Here is a 21,081-nt window from a genome sequence, read left to right as displayed (position 1 = left end):
AATCAAACAAACAGAACCAGAACCAAACTCAAGCAAAAAGAACCAGAACCAAGTCAAGCAAACAGAACCAGAACCAAACTCAAGCGAACAGAACCAGAACCAAACTGGAGCAAACATTATTAATGTCCTCAGTGCAGGTTGGCATTGATAAAAATCAGATTCCTCAGCTTGGATGGGCTGATCCAATTTCTCCTCTCAGTGAGTATTTGCCCTGTCTTTGAGAAGACTCTCTCGGAAGGAACAGATGTAGCCACGATACCAGGCATCCCCTCCATCCCCTCCATCCCCTGTATACTATATCCTCACGTGATTGGCCGCATGGCCGCCATGCTGACAAATCAAAACAAAGTTATGGGTTATGGTTATTCTTAGGGTTATGATTAGGGTTAGGTTTATTCTTAGGGTTACGATTAGGGTTATGATTAGGATTATGATTAGGGTTAGGGTTAGGGTTAGGGATATGATTAGGGTTGGGGTTAGGATTAGGGTTAGGGTTAGGGTTAGGTTTAAGGTTAGGGTTAGGGTCAGATTAGGGTTATGATTAGGGTTAGGGTTAGGGTTAGGGTTAGCATTAGGATCAGGGTTAGGGTTAGGATTAGGGTTAGGGTTAGGGTTATGATTAAGGTTAAGGCTAAGGTTAGGGTTAGGCTTAGGGTTAGGGTTAGGGTTATTATTAAGGTTAGGGTTAGTATTAGCGTTGTGATTAGGGTTGGGGTTAGGGTTAGGGTTAGGGTTTATGTTAGAGTTAAGGTTAACTCTATTTTACCTTTCATTGCTTTTACCTACATTGTGATTATCACTTTCAGCTTGTTTCTGCTTGAAATGTTTGCTTGCATTTTGCTGTGACTGTATTAACTTCTTCTTTTCTTGATTGTGTCTTTTAACATATTTTTGGAAAGCCATCTGTCTTGAAAAGTGCTCTAAAATAAAATAGATAAATTGTGAAAAAAATAAAACTAATACTATCATTTTCACTTTTACTATATTCCTCTGTGCACTTGATACAGTTTGTTTGCTGTTGAAAATAAATACTTTGGCAACTGCACAAGATAACACAATTATCTTGCTTCTCTGGAGTTCCAAATCAGATCAGAGAAGAATTAATGAAACAAAAAAAAAAGAAAAATTATGTTCTTGTCCCAACACAGCCAGTCTAGTTATGATGACAGTGTTGCCTCCCAACAGCCATGAAGATGCTTAACTAAACACAACTTAACAAAAAGTAACAGAGAAGTGTATCCACCGTCTGTTTGTTTGTCTATGACTATCCTGTGTTGCTGTTTGCATGCCTGTGTGTGTGTGAGAGAGGGAGAGATCGAGCACAGAAGTCTCTTGAGTAAACCAGAAGCCAACAACTCAGAGTTCCGGCCTTCATGACTCTGCTTAAGCTTTCCAGTCACAGTATGTTCACTGAGGGAAATAAATGTGATTATCAAAGCTGTTCTCTCACTAATGTGACGTAACACTTCATCTAAAAATAAAACTGAAAAATTTTGAGCCCCTTTTTTGGTTGGATTCCGAACATTTATAGCCTGGATTTAACCCGTCTACGTCAACAAATCTCCAGTCTGGGAGGTAACAACAGGCTGGATTTCTCTGAATCGTTTCAAAGACATTAGAAAATGAACTTGAACTTTGATGGTTTGAGGCTTAAGTCAGTGCATTCAGCTCAGGAACACTTTGGTAATATCCATACTTAGTGTCTTTGCCAATTTGACATTTTCATCCACCAATCTGACTGGTATATTCCAAAGTACAGCGCAAGGTTCGAATCACCCCTTACAGGATTTTCTTACATCTTTTTTCTTATTTCAGGACAAGCTAACTTGTGTTTTTCTGTATTAAAAGTCCAAATTATTATTTTCTTGTTCTAAAAAAGGCAACATGTATTTTGCTCTCTCATTTTTGACGAGTCATAATAGAGGAGGATAGAAAACAGGAATGGTTTTATTTTAGGAGGGTTTGTCTCATCTGTTTGTAAACAGTGGTCATTGATAAGAATGAGAGCACTATCAGAGGCAGATCAAAAGGGGCAGCACGGGCCTGCCAATCAAACCAGCCACCCCAAAATCCTAAAATATGATTGGGTGTTTGACTTGTTAGGGTTAAAATCAGTTATTTGGACTGCGTTACAACAGCTCGATCCCTGTATTATTATATATATCATATTAGTCCTGAACAGTAACTTTGGACAGGCATCTTCTTTCTGAGTCCTTAAAGAATGAAGCCTGGAGGTTTCATGTCATGCTGCTTGTATTCAGTACTTTAAGTTGAAATAAAATATGTACCAGTACTCCCCTTATTATTCACTTGTTGGTGTGTGTTGAGCGGCCAGTATCAGTAAATCATTAGTATTACATTTTAAATTTCTACAGTTGATAAAAGGTACAAAGGATAATACTGATTGTATCTTAAAAAACGACTTCAATCTGTCATACAAAGAAGCTCTGCAACTCTGAATCATAATGCTCCCATCCAATTTCCCTTAAAGTTGTAGTTATGTATACATATACAGTATATTTATAACTATACATACAGTAAGTGGTATGTGGTCAAAGACGTCATTAGGCCTTCACTGGTCACTCTCTGGCAAACACAGCGTGTACTATGCCAAAATGTATTTTAGCTGCTTTGATGAATCACTAAGAAAACCTCTAATATGGAGAGGACAGGAAAGGGTACTGGCAGTTTGCAAGGAGTCCTGTTACACCAAGAGGTCAAATGAAGTGGCAGTGATTGTTTGACTTTCTAAGGAAAACATACAGAAGTATAACATCTGTGTGAGACTTTAATCTTTGTAACAGTAAGTATAGGTAGTGGATATAGAAAGGGCAAATGAATGCTTTTAGCACTGTGGCAGAGCACCTTTAATTTATGTGGATGCATTCTTGTATTTTCTGTTCACTTTACTACATATGTTACGTATTTGTTTCCAGACCCAGGTCCTCTGTCTCTTACCAGCCCCTAGTGGCTACCTGAGAAACTGCACCTGGGTTGACTGCAAAAGGACTTCCTTAAAAACTCTAAATGGCAAGACATTTTCTCAAGTACACGTGGATGTTACACAAAGATTCTGTTTTCCTTTTTGTGTTTCTGTCTTTAAAATACTGTAATATTGTTCAAATAAAACAAATTTAGTGAAGAAAACTATCTCAGTTGGGTGTCTAACTGTTCTTGTCATTGGGAGTCATGAGCAGAAGCCATTTTTTTTACAGGGTCTAAAGGAGAAAGAGGATGGGAATCTCCAGTCTTACATATGAATTGCTGTTTAACACTTCTCATGCTGTGAGAAAGGCTTCACTGGTTTAAAGTGAATGTTTTTCTTTCATGAAGTAACGACATGCATCAGGTGTCTGATTTGAGTCAATGACTAAGAAAAAGAGACTCAGAACGATGTTGTAAACTGGTTTGGGACATTTAAACGCTGTATAAATTATAGAAGATAAAGAGCTGATGATGAAAATGAGGGATTTAACTATTTTTCTGCTGAAATCTGAAGGGGTATGAGGACATCTACTGGCTGAGCAGGGACATGAGACACCTTTCAGAGGAAACCAGCAGAAACATATATTTAAATGTTAACTAAAGAAACATGAGCAAGGCTTAAAACATCAACACAATTATCAGGTCAACAGATCAGTGAAAATGCATGACTTAATTCACAAGTTGGTGAACCTCCTCCACCTGGGTCACAATATTTAAACTGCTCAGAATTACTAACACCAGCACTTGGTTTGATTATGTATCACACATAAAATCAAATAATAAGAGGTAATCTGTTTTAGTCCACGTTTAAGGTTTCAGGTGAAGGGCTCCTTCACAAATTCATTTTCTTTCCACTAGATGTCAACACTGCTCTGTATAAATGATTCAGATCTACTCTAAGCTGACAAGACATCCAAAGTCACTGTGCAGTTTTATATATTCTAAAAAAAAACTAATGAAAGACACCAAAACAAAGAAGACAACAAACAATACTGAGTCGTTTTCTGACTTCTTATTTATTTCTTATTGTCTAATTTTAATAAACTGTTCAATGGTTTCATTATCTTTTAACAATGTCTGAATAGACTGATAACTCCAACATAACAGGTGACTGGGTGAAAACATCTTAAGACGATGGTTTCACTTTAGAATCAAAAGATCTGATTTATTGATGGATTGTCTCCAAAGAAGGGAATAATTGTGGGTGACAGCTGTTTAAACTTCACTGCACCGGTAGGTGGCAGCGTTTAGCTTTCTTTGAACACACAGTTCACTCGCTCCATGTCTGCTGCACGCTCGACAAATAAGATCTCGAGAAGTTTTTTTTCCATTATGTATTTGTGGTTCATAAAAAGATTGACTACAACAACATGTATCCAGCGAATACGACTAAATAGTTGATGCATTTGAAAAATAAATACATTGTTCATAAATGTTCTGTGCCGAGTTCAAAAAGTAAGGAACTTGGAACAAAAGTCAGGAGAACATAGATATTATATATGTTTGTCATAAGTGGGTATATTATAATTTGATAAACAATTATGATGATAGGGAAAGTGTTAAGATTTATTGTCCCTACAATAAGGGGAGGGATGATGTTGATCAGCCTCTCGGTCAGACTGCATCGGTGTGGGTGCAGGTCTTTAAACTTATAGTCTCAGAGTATGACAAACACCTGCTGTACACCTTCATTCTTAAAAACAAACACTGTAGTGAGAGGATTTACTGGGAGGGAAAACTTCTGGAGAATATAAAAATCCTTTAAGTGACGTCCTCTGTGGAGCTGTCCTTTGGAGTGTGGTGCTGAAACGGTTTGTTTTAAGTAGTGCATAAATCTGTGTATTTAATTGTATAACAATAATAGGGTTAAGCTGAATTTTTAAATGGACACTTCTTTATGTTGTTGAGCTCGGGGTTGAGTTAAAGGCGAAATAATTCGGAGGTTGCAGCGCTGTACAAAACCACAACATACTTTCAAAAATCCAACAGCAGATCAGTCTAAATTAAAACGGAGTCTTTATTATAACACAAACTGAGTCTAACATCCTCGGCTGTCTTGAAGCGACTGACTGGGCAGCAGTGCGCACTCGGGGTTTTGTATTTAATTAGCATAAAACATCTTCTGGAGAGCAGCAGGACCGTGCGTCACAGCCATCGGTGAGGAGAGGAGAGGAGGGGGAGGAGGGGGAGGGGGGGGACACCTATGGGAGTCAACAAACTGCAGTGTGTATTCCTTTCACGGACGACAAAAAGCAGTCCGGCTGATGTGAAATGATGACTTAGCTCAGCGCGTTACAGGTGACTGGAGACAGCTGGAAACGTCTGGGAGCAGAAAGGGAACGCAGCAGACGGACCTAAACCAGCCAGTCCTACGCACTGTGAGCTGGAGGTGAACCCCCGAACCTTTGAGTGCTGCCCGGGACCAGCACGTCACCTGAATGACGGGATATGAGACAATGAAGCAACTAGGGACGACAGCGATAAAACGAGTCCAAGTCACGGAAGTGGAAAGGCGCGTGCGATGACGGACGGCACAAGGGACAGAGAAGAGGTAAAGCAGAGGAAAGTTATCTAGCTCATTAGTAGGGCTCCCGGTGTTGGATAAGAAAACAGAATAACGACAGAACAGATGTGCCAAGCGTGCGTAATTCTATAAACAAATAAAGCGGGGGAATCCGATTTATTTTCCAAAAGACGAGTCTCGAGACAGAAGGAGAGAAAATCATGGAGCCGGAGGGGACCACAGAGGGACAAGCCACTAATTTGGCACAATCTGCCGCCTCCAAACTGTCCCAGATGAGCGAAAGAACTAAACAACTGGGCAATGTAATCCAAGACCCAGAGCGACAGAAACGGATTATTATGGTAATAGTCTGTGTTGCACTTTTATTAGACAACATGCTTTACATGGTGATTGTGCCAATCATACCCGATTACCTTGTAGAACTACAGAGAGCAGCGGATACTGCCCAAGCTGCTTTACCGCACCCCAACTCCACAAACAGCACCATCCACAAAGTTACCGAGAGAAACTTTGACCTACAGATTGGTGTTCTTTTTGCCTCCAAGGCCATCCTGCAGCTCCTCGTGAACCCGCTGAGTGGTACCTTTATAGACAGGGTAGGATATGATCTTCCACTCTTCATCGGCCTCAATATCATGTTTCTCTCCACTCTCATTTTTGCCTTCGCGGAAAACTACGCGACTCTGTTCCTGGCGCGCAGCATGCAGGGCCTCGGCTCGGCTTTCGCGGACACCGCTGGAATCGCCCTGATCGCAGCCAGGCACACAGAGGAGCAGGAGAGGAGCAAAGCGCTGGGTATTGCCTTGGCTTTCATCTCTTTTGGAAGTCTTGTTGCCCCCCCGTTTGGAGGGGTCCTTTACGAGTTTGCAGGGAAGCGCGTGCCCTTCCTGATCCTGGCCTGTATCTGCCTCATTGATGGTATTTTCTGTCTGACTGTACTGAAACCTTTCTCGAACAAAGAGAGAGAAAACATGCCGGTGGGCACCCCCATCTATAAACTGATGATTGATCCTTACATAGCCGTAGTGGCTGGTGCTTTGATCATCTGTAACATCCCTCTCGCCTTCCTTGAGCCAACTATCGCCAACTGGATGGAGGACACCATGCATTCCTCCCAGTGGGAGATCGGCATGACATGGTTCCCTGCCTTCTTCCCACATGTCTTAGGTGTGTACCTGACTGTCAAATTAGCAGCCAAGTACCCTCATCTACAGTGGTTTTACGGGGCCATAGGTATGGTGTTCATCGGCGCGAGCTCCTGCACAGTGCCAGCTTGTAAAAACTTTGGACAGCTCATGATCCCGCTGTGCGGAATCTGTTTTGGCATCGCCTTCGTGGACACTGCGCTCCTGCCCACACTGGGCTTTCTGGTGGATGTTCGCCATGTGTCGGTGTATGGCAGCGTGTATGCCATCGCAGACATCTCTTACTGCGTGGCCTATGCCCTGGGGCCCGTGGCTGCTGGACAGATAGTGCACAATCTGGGCTTTGTGCAACTCAACTTAGGCATGGGCCTCGCCAATGTACTTTACGCACCGGCGCTCCTGCTGCTGAAAAACGTGACACAGATGAAACCTTCATTCTCCGAGCGTAACATGCTCCTGGAGGATGGACCAACGGGACTGTATGATACGATTAAGATGGAGCAGCGAGAGAAAAAGAGGAAGGGTTTGTGTACAACAATCGATGAGAATGGTATTGAAACCTTTGCGCAGCGGTCGTATTCAGAGGAGGAATCCTCAGGGGGAGAGTATGCGTAAAAGACCTTTAACTTGTAAAACTGTCAAAGTGCCAATGTAGAGTTGTGTGCATTCTGTCAGATTCAATCAACTGCTTAACACGATTAGGATTGTGTAACAGGCTAAATTATTCACTGCTTCTGGTGACAATCCCTGCGGGGGTTGTCAAATCAAGTAGCTTCAAGCTTTCGCAGTAGAAAGGCGCGCGCTGGCGTTTGTTCATCTTCAAGTGAGAGTATTGTGATTAAAGTTTTGTTGAGATAAATGTCCAGTCATTAACAGTATTTAGCACTGTATCAGAAACTGACTCATATCGTATTCAGGGATCATGTGTAAATGTATTTTAACAAACGAACAGCTGTACTGTATGCGTCTTTAATGTAATCTGTGTTCATTTTGCCAGAGTTGTGCTGCTAAACTGAATATGCAATACTGACTGTGTGTTTTAGAGAGAAACAACAGATGGACATGAAGTGAAATCTGCATCTTGTCTGTTTCTTTTATTTTGTTTTTGGATGATGTACTTTGGAATGCATAGCCTCATATTATAACAAAGATTGTACATAGATGTATATTCATGTACATAATTAAATGAATATTATGTGAATGATAGGGTTCGTGGAAATTATTTATTTGAGTGGTTATACTATTTTGTGCAATATGAGATGTATTTTTCTCTACAAATGGAAAAAAAAGTGTTCATCATCATACAATGCTTCTTTTAAAATATTGTTTATGATACATGATCAATTACACATTTCAGACTTTAAACACGCCTTATCTGTAGAAAAGAATATTAAACATGTTCAATCATGCACCGGGATGGTTTTCTGTTGCAAAATACATCAGCCGAAATGTTATATTTGAGTCTATTAAAAAAGGAAAACCTAACAGAATTACAAAAAAATTGTAGAAAAAAGAATCAACACATCGTCAAAAAAGAAAAAAGAAATCTTGGTATCTGATATCAAACACATAGCGCCAATTAACCAATAAGACGCAGCGAGGTGGAGGCAAAGCATGTGCCAAAATTACGCGCAAAAAGTGCTGAAATTCAGGCCGCCAAAGTCTACGCCAAAGACACCCTAATTGTTCTTCGTGACTGCGTGAGGCACTCAGCCGCTGTCTAAATATGAGGTGCGGTGAAGATCTGAAGAGTCAAATAAACTTCTCGGCGAATAGAAAGACTTCTGGGAGGAGCTTGGCTGGCAGGAGAGTGAGGTACCCTCTCAGCATCTCTTCTCAGCCAGCGAGGGAGTTGTGCTCGTGCCATGCAGGGGATTTAAAGACAATGATGAAGGACCAAAGTGGGAACATTTGAATGGATTTCTGCCCGAAATGGAGACAAGAGTAGAGGGATAAAGTCCTGATTGGAGCACCGGGACGTCTGGGATTATTTGCTGTTCCTTCTGGTGAGTAAAACTATTTATTTACTGAATTAGATTCATTTATGTTACATTAATTAATTTAATTGATGCTAAACAAATACTATGTCTGTTAAATTTATTTGAACATGACACTATGCACCTCCCAGACTTCTTTCCTTTTAACTGTTTAAATATTCTTTATTGAGCAGCTCATGTAAACTTGTCTTAAATATTCACCCCTGAAAGTGTGACATTTAAAGAAACCCGGCCTTAATTAGACTGTGATAATGTCTGATAGTAATTTCAAAGCTCTTTCACATAAACCTGTATCTGATCTTGATGTATTTGTGGACACAGTCTTCCCCTCTGCGCCGTCAACATGCCAGTCCTGGACCAAGAGCCCTCCAAAGACTCAGGAGGCGGAGATGTAAATGTCATTTCTGTCTTATTTCTCTAAATGGGCATAGATTAATTTCAATGGAATAAGCATGAGTTTAATCTTATCTACAATTCAATCAGAAACGAATTAATATATAGAAAATTACATTTTAATTAATTGTTCTCTCATCCAAAGTCAAGGGAAGTAAATAGTTTTCTATGTTGGCTTTTTTATAAGATTACAATTCTAATTATCATTATTCAGTTTTAACATTTTTTTATGTGATGTGATGGATGTATCAGAGCACACTTTTCAAGTTTTATGTAGTCCAACATTTCACATAAAAAAACAACTTGTTATTTATTCAGGTGTATTATCCCTCATCCTATCCAGGGTATCCCTAAGCTGCCTCTCCCGCCCCTGAAGGACACTCTGGACACCTACCTGAGGTGTATGAAGCACCTGCTCACTGAGGAGCAGTTCAAAAAGACCCAAAACATCGTGGAGCAGTTTGGAGCCCCTGGAGGAGTGGGGGAGCTACTGCAGAGCAAACTGGAGGAGAGGAGGACCAACAAGGCCAACTGGGTAAATACAATTTAAAAAGACACCAACAACAGTGAAGTGTTGGAGTGATATCTCATCACCAAACAAGTTGATTTCAACTTTCACCACTGAGCTTTTTTTTCATGCAAATTAAACACAATTCATGAGTGATTATTTCTCAAGTTGCTTGATGATACAGTAAGGACTAACTATTCTGGAAATAACATGTTGGTGAGAATGCAAAGTTACATCAGTGATTTTTTTAACATTTGAATAGAAATACAAATTATGAATCAATCGCTGAAAGATTTGCCTTTCAGAAAAAACATCTTATAGATACTGAAGCTAATGGTTACATTAAACTGATGTGAACAAACCTTTCAAAAGATCTGGATTTACAAACGCAAAGTAAACGACTCAGTCCACGTGTAATCATCAATCAATTTCAAATTGAAAGTTGCTTTTCATCTAATTTTCTATTCCCTTATACTGGTTCTCTAACTTCCTTTAATCATTATGAACTTTTGCCTGAATATTTCTGATTGCAGGTGTATGAATACTGGCTGAATGACATGTACCTGAACAACAGATTATCTCTACCTGTCAACTCCAGCCCTGTGATGGTTTTCCCACGGCAGAACTTCAAGGCTCCAATAGACTCTTTGAGGTACAAGACACTGTGCGACCAAACAGATAAACCACAAGACAAACCTTATTGTGACCTTTTTCCGCCAATCAATTACTGGCTGATACAGTAACAAGATTTCATAGCATCCTGAAAAGGTTAAACCCACTACTAAAATGCATAGTTTGGATTATAAGACTTGAGAAATGACAGTGGAGATTTGTATTATATACAGGAAATGTGGGGAGCAGAGAGTGGGGGATGACATGCATCAAAGGGTCAATGCAAGGAGCTGAACCAGCAACCACTGCAGCCTCTGTACATTGGGCATGTTCCCAAACTGCTGGGACAACCAGCACCCCAACAGACAGTGAAGTTTACAAATTACTCAAAGGTCGGCTTTGATAGATTATAACAAATTATACACTTCCTTGTAACACAGTGACAGATAGGGTTATTACTCAGAACACCTTGAGGGGTGAGAGGCCAGGCCACCCTGCTAGTAGCAAGGTTAATAGGCAATGAAGGCTGTGCTTTAGTTAACATGGTATTGATCCGTCACTGCATCCTTAACCAGGTGATTTACATTTCGCTTTCATACTGTTAATTATAATACAGTGGCTTAGATATTCAAAGAGTTAACACTCCAAATACAGAAGAAACTAAAGCACAGTGTGTTCCATATGTGTGTATTTCTACAAGTATCTGACAATGTAATGTTTTTCTTTCTTAGGTTTGCTGCACACTTAATTTCTGGTGTTCTGGAGTACAAGACTCTTCTTGATGCGTGAGTTAATGTTTAAAGTAAATCACAGCTGAATGATCTTTATCCATAGGTAATATACAAATTAACGTGTGTGTGTCCGTGTGTAGACGTGCTCTGCCGGTGGACTACGCTCGGGGGCAGTTGGCTGGGACCCCTCTGTGTATGGAGCAGTATTATCGCCTCTTCACTTCCTACCGCCTACCGGGGCCTGAGAGGGACACACTGGTGGCTCAAGAGAGCAGCGTGATGCCTGAACCTGAACACATCATTGTGGCTTGTAAAAACCAGGTCAGACATATCTAAAGCTTGAGTTATCTTGAACTAGTTTAACAATTATTCTAATCACAAGTAGCTTTTCCTGGGTATATGAGCTGCGTCATACTGCTGCCAACTGCAACTTGAGTTTGCTTTGAAGGCTGCAATAATTCATCAAACTGTTAACCAAAGAAAAAAAGGTAGTCACCTCATAATTAAAGGATATTTTTGGTGATATTCAAGCAAATGAAAGTCTTTGAATTTGAATTGTTCGTTGGAGAAAAGAATTGATTCAAAGATGATTCATCTGTAACTGGTAAAAGTAATCAGCAGACTGAAGGCTTACAGTGCCAGAGTTCTTAACAGCTTCTACAGCTTCTTCATTAAATGATTTGGACAAGAAAAGTCCACTTGGTGTGTTTTTTTTCCGGGGGGATTTCAACCATGTGACACGTTGTCTCCATCAGAATGTAAAGAACAAGCTTTCATACTAAACCACTGAGCTTTAGCAGATAATAAAGTGCTACAAATAGCATGGATAAATCCAGAATAGACCACCTCATGATAGACAGAGAACAATAGTTATAGTGACAGTTTCCCTTAATTACACTGACAGCTAGACAACACACTGTGTTTGTGTTACAGCACAACATATGGATCATCACTGAATTGTGTCTTCTGGTACTGTAAACAGACTCTGATGGTATTAAGCCAACACATTTCCAAATGAGTGAATAACAGCCACAGCTCACTGACAAGTTCTCTCTTCCAAGTTATTTATTACAATATGTGTGACATTTGCACATCATTGCACAAGTTTCAGCACTGCACCTTTCCAGATCCACAGAATAGACGCTCAGTGACATTGCCAGAGTCTTTCAATTAGACCAGTAGTGGACCAGGGTTGTCACTTAAGACTAAAGCTCCATAAAAAACAGATCCTACTAATGAGCCTCTCTGGTATCAGCAAGTTTTCTAATAATATCTGAGTGTGAAGAGATGCATCAAGATCCAGACACGGTTTCGCTTTAAGATTTTCTTTGCAGGACAAACACCATCCAGACTTAATAAGATAAAAGTAAATTTCATTCTTATCAACCTATTAGCGCCCAATATACAGGTCATTGCTCAGAACAAGGATTATTGTTGTTTTTTTTGTCACCATTACATGAAGTGGTTTCTGGGAGTGAGTTTGACTTCATGCAGTGTCTTCCACAACAGACAGTTTTTACAACACATCCATTTTGATTGCGTCAAGGCTAGGAGTGATGTGTAGCTGACTTGCCTAACAGGTGGGGGCGTTATAGCTGTTATGTGTAGTAAGGTTGCAGCCTCAGCTACATTTCTAGCTTAGCCACAGGTCAGTCAGAGACAGCATTTTCAATTTGGCAACCACTGTCTGGTGGTGTAATGACCCCTCTTGAGAAACAATTGGGTCACATCACTGAGATGACAAGACCACACTCTATGTTATATCATTAACAAAGACCCAACATCAAGACAGGGTAAGACTCAGTCTTATCTCATTATGATCAGCTGTGAGTAGAGCACTTTTCAGCATTTAGCAAGTCACAGCGGTAAGGAACAACTTCCTTTCAACAGGCAGAAACCTCGAGCAGAACCAGACTCATGTTAGACAGACATCTGCCTTGACTGAGTTGGGGTTGGAAATAGTTTCCTTAATCGTTGCTTTTTTTGTTTTACAAAATGTCAAATTTTGTTTTTTCTACATATTATTTTGGCTTTGATAAGAATAAGAAAAAAGGCAACAACTGCTGAAATTTGAAATAAAAGGGGATTTTGCTTAAATCCTCTGTTTCCCCTCAACAGCCGTATTCTTTCTGATACCCTTATTTGTCTATGAAATATTTCTTTATGTTAGTCCAAAGCAATGACTCCCAGCTAATTCAAAGTGAGACCTTAACCATGAGTAAACTAAAAAAGCTTGTATCCAATTTTAACCTCTGTGTAGTTTTTTGTGCTGGATGTGGTGATCAACTTCCGCCGACTGAATGAAAGAGACCTACTCACTCAGCTGGAGAAGATCGCCAAGATGGCTGACAATGAGGAAGAACGGCTCCCACCTATTGGTCTACTCACTTCGGATGGCCGCACAGAGTGGGCAGAGTCCCGGAGCGTGCTGATGAGAGGTATGTTTAAGACTTTTCTTCATGAAAATATCTCTTTTCAGTTGGAAGGTCTCAGTGTTAGCAAGTCTATTTATCACATCAGACTGACTTTTTCAAATGTTTTTTACTGTAGAGTCTACAAACAGAGACTCTTTGGACATGATCGAGCGTTGTATGTGTCTGGTCTGCTTGGATGAGGCCACAGGACCAGAGCTAACGGACACCACACGCGCCCTGTTGATGCTGCATGGTGGAGGAGTGGCCAAGAATGGGGGCAACCGATGGTATGACAAGCCCATGCAGGTTAGTGGGCACTTACAATTTCTTTGAGAAGTGGTTAGACATATGATACTGAGAAAAAGTAGGTAATGGATTTATGGAATATATGTGAGGGAGAGGAGAATGAAAAATTTAACTCCATATCTCAAAGTGCAGGAGGAGGTAATTAGCCAATCCCAAGCCAAAATAAAAATTCACATTGAAAGAAATTCAGACGCAAACCGGATCATCCCATAGGATTAAAAGCCGGTGGTTATTAACATGACCTCTGATGGAGATGTTTTGATAAAGAATTCAGATTACTTATTTACTGTATATTCATTTCATCTTTCTTTTAATAATTTCTTCACTGCAGAATGAGGAAATATAATATATGAAGGAACATAGTTTAAACATGCACATGAATGCACAAAAGTACAGCATAAAACTACAAATAGAAATAGTTGAATGTTAAATGATCCAGCACTGCAGTTAGGTGCACTAATGAAAATCCTGCTGAAAAAAGCATGACTGTGTCAGTTTGTTGTAGGAGCTGACGGCTGCTGTGGCGTCGTGTGTGAACATTCACCATTTGAGGGAATTGTCCTTGTGCAGTGCACAGAGTATCTACTAAAATACATGTAAGACATGACATGCTGAATGTGTATGTGATGGGTTTGCATTCATACATTAAATATACAACAATATCTGAAGAACAACGCAAAATGATGTTATGTTGTTGTGATGCATTAGGATTGGCAGCCCATCAAAGCTGGTCAGGGCTGCGAGTGTGAGCGATCTGCATGCACCGCGCAGGCTACGTTGGAAATGCACTCCAGAGATTCACAAGCTCCTCGCTTCTTCTGCTGACAAACTACAGAGGTCTGGCTTCACGGTGGCATCTCAAACAAATTAATCAATGCTGTTCTTTTAATGTTCTCAAAGTGCTACACAAAAGGACCGTTAAGAGTGTCATCTGTTTTTATGTCCTTAAAAACAGAAAGAACTTGATCACTAGATATTTAAGAAGCAAGCTCTTTTGGTATTTTCCAACCAAATCCAAGGTCCATTTTTTTCATTTGGCTTTTAATTTGGACAAACATTAGAACCTGATGTACAGGTTTTTATAATTTTTTTATACACTTCTGAGCTTTTTTGTCTTATTTTACTCCACTAGTTTTTATTTATAAATTACTTACACTATATCAATTTTTGTAAATTCTTTAGTCTTGCAACAAGATATTTGGTCCTTTTTCCTCTATTCGTCCTTGTGAACTATGAGCTGCATGTTCATATGAAAAGATGCCATATAAAAAGTTATGAGCTCCATTAAATTGACTGCTTTCAGCTTACAGTAGGATTTACTGTTTTTTTCAGGCAGGTGAAAAATCTGGATATGAATGTCCACAAATCTTACGACTACGGGAAAGAGTTCATCAAGAAGCAGAAAATGAGTCCAGATGCTTACATACAAGTTGCCCTTCAGCTGGCGTACTACAGGTGACAAAATGATGAATATAACAGGTTTCTTACTAATCATATTAACTTGAAGTTCTAGGGTACAAGGTTTTCTCTTTGTGTGTGTGCTTCAGATGTCATGGCAGACCAGTGTCGACCTATGAGAGTGCTTCTATACGACGTTTTCAGGAGGGCAGAGTGGACAACATTCGCTCAGCTACACCAGAAGCCCTGGCCTTTGCAAAAGCAATGACTGATGGGAAACAGAGTGCAAGCGTAAGATGTTGTCCTGAAGATATGGACCCAAACTGTCCAATTAAAATGAGCACTGCTGATGTGTAGAATCTCAGCGTGAATACTGTTAGTTAACTTCAGCCAAGCATTGATTTTCAGATGTTTGTTTCTCCAGGATGCAGAAAAGATGGAGATGTTACGAGGTGCAATTACCGCCCAGACAAAGTACACAATTCTGGTAACATTCCCCTAACTTCATGCAGACTATGATAGCAATGTTAACTTAACATATCAAAGAAAAATCCATAGAATAAGTATTCTTTATCCTTTCCAGGCTATTACGGGGTTGGCAATAGACAATCACATGCTGGGACTACGAGAAATAGCACAGGAACTGAAGATGGAGAAGCCGGAAATATTCAGAGATGAAGCTCATCTCATCAGTAATCAGTTCATCCTCTCAACTAGTCAGGTAAAGTCATCTATCTGATTCTAATAAACTGAAAATCAATTGAAAGCATGAATATGTCACCTAAAGGAAGGCAGAATTTAAGAGCCAAGATTTTATAAATATTGTCACTGTCCATTAATTGTCAGAAGACCTCAATAAACTGATCCGTCATGCTGTCCATAAAGAAAATAAATTCTATAAAGTAGCACACAAGACTCCAAATAGTCACATATGAGAAATTTGTAAACATTTAGAGATATTTCCTTGTAAAACAATTGTCAATTATTGATTAGTTGTCAATCATTTTTACCTCAATCGCTTAACTGATAAATTGCGGCTATAAATAATAGACGTCTGACTTGCATCATGGGAAGTGAGGCTGTATTTTTTCTACCCATTAGAAGCCAACAGGTAACTAAAAACACAAAGATGTTTTTATTTGGTGCAGGTGGGTTATTAAGGTCAGAACTGTAGTTTAAATTTACAACAGACATCTATGGATAGTCTTGCCTTTCCTCCTACAGCAACATTTGGACATACTAGCAAAGCTGTAAGCAGGATTTACTCTTCTTTCAGGTTCCTACTACTGTAGAGATGTTCTGCTGTTACGGTCCTGTGGTTCCAAATGGATACGGAGCGTGCTACAACCCTCAGTCAGACCACATCATCTTCTGCGTGTCCAGTTTCCGTGAAAGTCCTGAAACAAGTTCAGCAGAGTTTGTCAAGTGCTTGGTGCAGGGACTCCTGGACATGAGAGATTTGTGCAATAAATGTAACTCCAGCTCAGACTCCAGCAGGCAAAAACAGGGTCAGACGCTGGAGACAAATACCCAAACGGACAAAAATTGGCAAATCAAAGTGCCACAGAGACCGACAGACCTGAGCAAGAACCAGCAGACACTGCCTCATGTTGCACTGAGAACAGCTGCGCAGACCACAGTGGAGGCTCAAACCCAGACTTCATCTCAAGGAGAGGCACAAGCTCTGAAAAATGGAAGTAAATCATAGGAAGCTCTCTGTGCTGGTGAAATAACTGAAGTGTGTCTTTCATTTTTGTGCTGCATCATTTACAAATTATACACTATAACTGTGACAAAAATAATAAGTAGAGCTGTTTGTTGTTAAATGTATGTGCTATGTCTCAAGTGCTGATGATGAGCTAAGTATTGTTAGAGAATATTACAGGTCTGTGCTGTTGTCACAAAAAATATTATATTATATAGTATTATTCAGGGTGTCTGTCAAAATGAGGACAGAGCTTATAATTCAAGCCAAATTTAATCTATCTATAGTTTTGCACTAATTTGAGGGGAATCAGCCAAAGAAAATAGTGAATTTATGGCTTGTGACCATCAGTGATACAGCTGAGGTTTGAGGGGAAATAAGGAAACAAATGAAGAGGGAAAAAAAATACACTCCAGATTAATTTGGCCTTGTTCATGTCTGTATTATTTTGTCCATAAAGCCTGTCAGTCAGTTTGACAGAGGACAAATAGTCTGTGAGTTATGATAAATGGCTGATTGTCTCACCATACGTCAATGTGCAAACCGCATGCTGCTGTCCATAGATTTTCTGAAGATTATGGTGCACTTTATAACTAGAATCTTCTATGCAATTTCCATTTGTGCTGTCTCAAACTGTTGTGTCAATCGTGCCAACTATACAGTATATTCAAGAAAGTCTATAGACGTTTAGTGCTGTATTGTAAACCACATACTGGGACTCATACTGTGCTTGTGTACACATGAAACATAAAGCAACCAGGATTTAAAGGGATACTGTTACATCAGACAATGTAACGTCTTATCAGAACTGTGTTAATGTAAATTTATGAGCAGAATATTTAAATTAAGTGATTTATTTTTGTATGATTTGTCTTAATGTTACAGGGTGTAAATGTAAATTTGACTAGTAAGTTTATGAAACTTACAAACCAGAGGTGATCACTGTGTTTACTGTCCAAGTATGATATTAATTGAGTATACTAAAGATTTAAAGAAAGTGAAGTCTATCTAAATGAAATAAAGATATATCAATTCCTGTTCTAATTTTAAGAAATGTACTGTGGTTGTTTAATAAGAAAAGTGTCACTTTACACAATTTTTAGTTATGGCAAGTTACAGGTATTATTAAAGCATATGAGCATTTGTGTAACTGCTCTAAATGTATGCATAAGTCACATTGTGGAATCAGTATTTTCTTTTAGTTTATGGAAATCTGACCTTTTTTTTCTCTTTATATATCACTCCTTGTGTCAATTTATTTAATATTTTTTTACAAGAAAAATGCAAATAAACCAATATCACGGCTAATATGTCAGTGCTAGCTAAAAGCCTAATTTCAACCATCAACTATTGGTTGAGAAGTTTTGTGTTTTTTTTATAAAACTATTAGAACATATTTAACATAAATTATTCTACCTTATTTGTGAAAAAATGCTACTGAGTCAAATATATAATAAAGGTATTTTCTTATATATTGGCTGTAACTATAATATGTATATTGTATCCTTATGCAAAGACTAGGGATCTACACGGTTTTAAATGTGTCATGTTTTGGTATCTAACCTACTACAACACACTAACAAAAGGTTGTTAGAGCATAAAGCCTCACTTGATAAATTACAAATAATTTTTTGTTAAAAAGCAACTGGGTTTTCTGGACACTTTTTTTCTTTTTTTAAAGAGAGAAGGCAATGTTATTAACAGGTTCTTTGTGTTACAGTCAAGGGCGTGGTAGTGGGTGGAAAAGTGGGACTGACAACCTCGGGCCCAAGAGGGGAGGGGGACCCTTAATGGGCCTGAAATAAATTGTGTTTTCTACTACGCTTTTCTTTTGTTTTGTTATAAAGGCAATAAGATAACTAAAATTGTCTGAATAAATAAACAAACATTCAGAATTCCTTTCTGGAAAAAAGGGGAGTCTCAGCTCCGTGAGATGCACGTCTCATGCCTAAAGTGGGGAGTTGTCATATTTTCACAGCATCAAGTGTGACTGGATCTGATTGAAAGTAAACTGTAGGTTTTTAGAGTTTTATTTTACTGGATGAAGTTAGATTATACCAAATAATGCCCCCTTGTTGTTATTCAACAAGTCACTTGGATTCAAATAAAGAGGTTGCCAGTCAATATTGTGCAGTTACATTTGGAGAAATTGTAAAATAAATAAAATTGATACATAGCTTAGATTTGAGTCAGTTAACCAGGATAGTTTTAAGCATATATTTTTGTTTAATGCAATCTAGTATTATAGCAGCAATGTTATATTTTGTAGGGCTGGCTGTGGTGATGGGGCCCACTATACTTTCAGGGGGGCCAGAATTCCTGGCGACGCCTCTGGTTATAGTTACCTAGGTGACCACATCTAACAATGCCGAAACTAGCGCGTGTGACAATTTGTTACGGACCTTATGAATCTTGTGGGATCGTCAAACCCCGGACTCTCCGTCTGCAGGGTCTCCAGGGTATGTGTCTCTTCCGCGTGTTGTCTTCTGCTTTGACTTTTTTACATGAGGTCAAACATTGTCCGTCTAATATGTCCACAGCCGCTCTGAGAGCACGCGGGCACCAGTGCGTCCTGGAAGAAACGCGCGAGTGGAACATGGTGGAGCTCGTGGTCCACGGGGAGGTCGCTTTCAGATGTGATATTAAGCAGCTGGAGTTTGGTGAGTTCGGCTAGCTTTGACGGAGACCAGGACTGAATGTTTGGCTGGGCAGTCATGATGTCACTGCAGAGTTACACCCAAGAAACCAACAGACTGCTGTGATTCTTTCCCCCAGGTGGAGATGGAATACTGGACCCTGTTTGTACGGAAGCGGTGAATGCTGTGGAGAATGCTTATTGAAGATAATAGTCCACTATTTGAGCGTTTTAATAAAAATGTATCTATGTACATTTGTATTTTTCTCATTCAACAACCCAGTTTATTAAATATATTTTCATTATGTATGTAAATGTGGCCGTACTCTAAGTTTTGTGTTGCTGCATGAATTTAAAGGTGTGTTGTTGGTTGTTGGTTTTAACTGCACACACTACATTATAACATAGACTAATAATAATAATAGTAATAATAATAATAATCTTTATTTAAAGAGAGTACTTTTCATGTTACAAAGTTCTTTACAATGCCTCAAAGGACATGTGCAAAATAAAGAGCATTTCAAAAGGCCATACAGTTAATGCAAATGTCAACCATTAAATGAACATTAAATCATAAAAACAAAGACTACTGCCCATGGGCCCACCCCAATTTGTCACATTCACTGTAACCGCCATATGTTAAATCACTTAATATTGGTAGTTTGCATCATTTAAAAACAATATTTACTTCATTTAAACACATCTCCTGGGCCACTCTTTTTAAATGGGTATGTAAAAAACAGTAAAAATGTAGTATTAATGTTCATGTTGAGCTCAAATAGAGCATTCCCCGGGCTTATTTTAGTTAGTTTAAGTCATTTTTGTGTTATTTTTAATAAGCAATGACCAACTAAAACCAAGAAAACCTGGTTTTATTAATCCAAAAAGGTATTTGGGGAAATTTCTGTCTCCAGGCATAACATTTATGTTCAATATGCTGTCTGTTGCATGCACTTCAGAAGCAGGAATAGACAGGGTACATACATGATGCACAGAGGGTGAGAAAAGGGATGAGCTAATTTATGCTTCATGCCACTTGAGGGGGTTAACAAGCCATAAGTATTTCACTCATATATTTATTTATATCTAGTCTGTTTACATGTAATTCTTAGGAACAGCACATCCGGCCACATGTGACAAATATGAAATAAAGGTAAAAGAAAACCGTGGTGACAGTAGAGCTGCAAGGATAGAAAAAGTTGTGGTTTAAGAGTTAAAGAAATTTACCCCCAAAAAGGACCAAATATGAGGTGAAGATATAAATGGGTTTATTTATGAACAAACCCCAATTATTCTGGCCATTCTACTCTAGTTCTTTTATACAGCTAGACACACAAAATAGCTCTTACATACACACTTCCTCAGTGTAGTGTCATCTGACCAAATGTGTCCTTTGGGCAATGATCTCAGCACAGGAACAGAGTCCTCTTCTTATAAGTAAAATGGAAAATATGTTCTCCCCCCTTTAAAGAAACACAACCGTGTCAAAAATGATCTGCAACCCAAATCATGACAAAAGCATGTTATTAAGCTTAAATATATTTTTATTGCACATTTCATTATTACCAGTGTAAGCCCAGGTTCATCAAGTTGTGCAGAACATACTTTCTTTAAAAACTAAAACACAATCATTGACAAAAAAATCAAATGCTACAGCTAGTGTATATTAAAAATAATCAAATACCCAAAATGACCTTTGCACATGACTCATGCCTGAATCCACTAGCT

At 39.1% G+C, this 21,081-nt stretch overlaps 3 protein-coding genes and 1 long non-coding RNA gene across 4 annotated transcripts; 3 read left to right on the top strand and 1 right to left on the bottom strand.

Moving 5' to 3' along the window:
* Window positions 1–5,665: 5,665 nt before the first annotated feature.
* On the top strand, window positions 5,666–7,313 carry slc18a3a (solute carrier family 18 member 3a). The gene has a single exon (XM_034682112.1). The coding sequence runs from the start codon at window positions 5,710–5,712 to the stop codon at window positions 7,267–7,269; it is 1,560 nt and encodes a 519-aa protein (XP_034538003.1). The 5' UTR covers window positions 5,666–5,709; the 3' UTR covers window positions 7,270–7,313.
* A 1,340-nt stretch (window positions 7,314–8,653) lies between these two features.
* On the top strand, window positions 8,654–17,519 carry chata (choline O-acetyltransferase a). Its single transcript, XM_034682111.1, has 15 exons — window positions 8,654–8,660; window positions 8,973–9,042; window positions 9,388–9,579; window positions 10,086–10,204; window positions 10,896–10,949; window positions 11,036–11,216; window positions 13,156–13,333; window positions 13,446–13,615; window positions 14,111–14,211; window positions 14,324–14,452; window positions 14,948–15,070; window positions 15,163–15,304; window positions 15,438–15,500; window positions 15,597–15,734; window positions 16,290–17,519. The coding sequence occupies exons 2-15, from the start codon at window positions 8,995–8,997 to the stop codon at window positions 16,719–16,721; spliced, it is 2,070 nt and encodes a 689-aa protein (XP_034538002.1). The 5' UTR covers window positions 8,654–8,660; window positions 8,973–8,994; the 3' UTR covers window positions 16,722–17,519.
* LOC117811688 lies at window positions 16,130–19,447 on the bottom strand. The gene is made up of 3 exons (XR_004631049.1): window positions 19,121–19,447; window positions 16,593–16,697; window positions 16,130–16,410 (listed from the first exon to the last, which is right to left on the bottom strand). It is a non-coding gene; the product is annotated as an uncharacterized LOC117811688 (long non-coding RNA).
* Window positions 18,982–19,606, top strand: c4h10orf53 (chromosome 4 C10orf53 homolog). The gene is made up of 3 exons (XM_034682113.1): window positions 18,982–19,177; window positions 19,259–19,378; window positions 19,494–19,606. The coding sequence occupies exons 1-3, from the start codon at window positions 19,084–19,086 to the stop codon at window positions 19,556–19,558; spliced, it is 279 nt and encodes a 92-aa protein (XP_034538004.1). The 5' UTR covers window positions 18,982–19,083; the 3' UTR covers window positions 19,559–19,606.
* Window positions 19,607–21,081: the final 1,475 nt, after the last annotated feature.

Source organism: Notolabrus celidotus, chromosome 4, assembly GCF_009762535.1.
Source record: "Notolabrus celidotus isolate fNotCel1 chromosome 4, fNotCel1.pri, whole genome shotgun sequence".
NCBI classification, from domain to species: Eukaryota; Metazoa; Chordata; class Actinopteri; order Labriformes; family Labridae; genus Notolabrus; species Notolabrus celidotus.
This window is presented reverse-complemented; position numbering and strand designations above follow the sequence as displayed.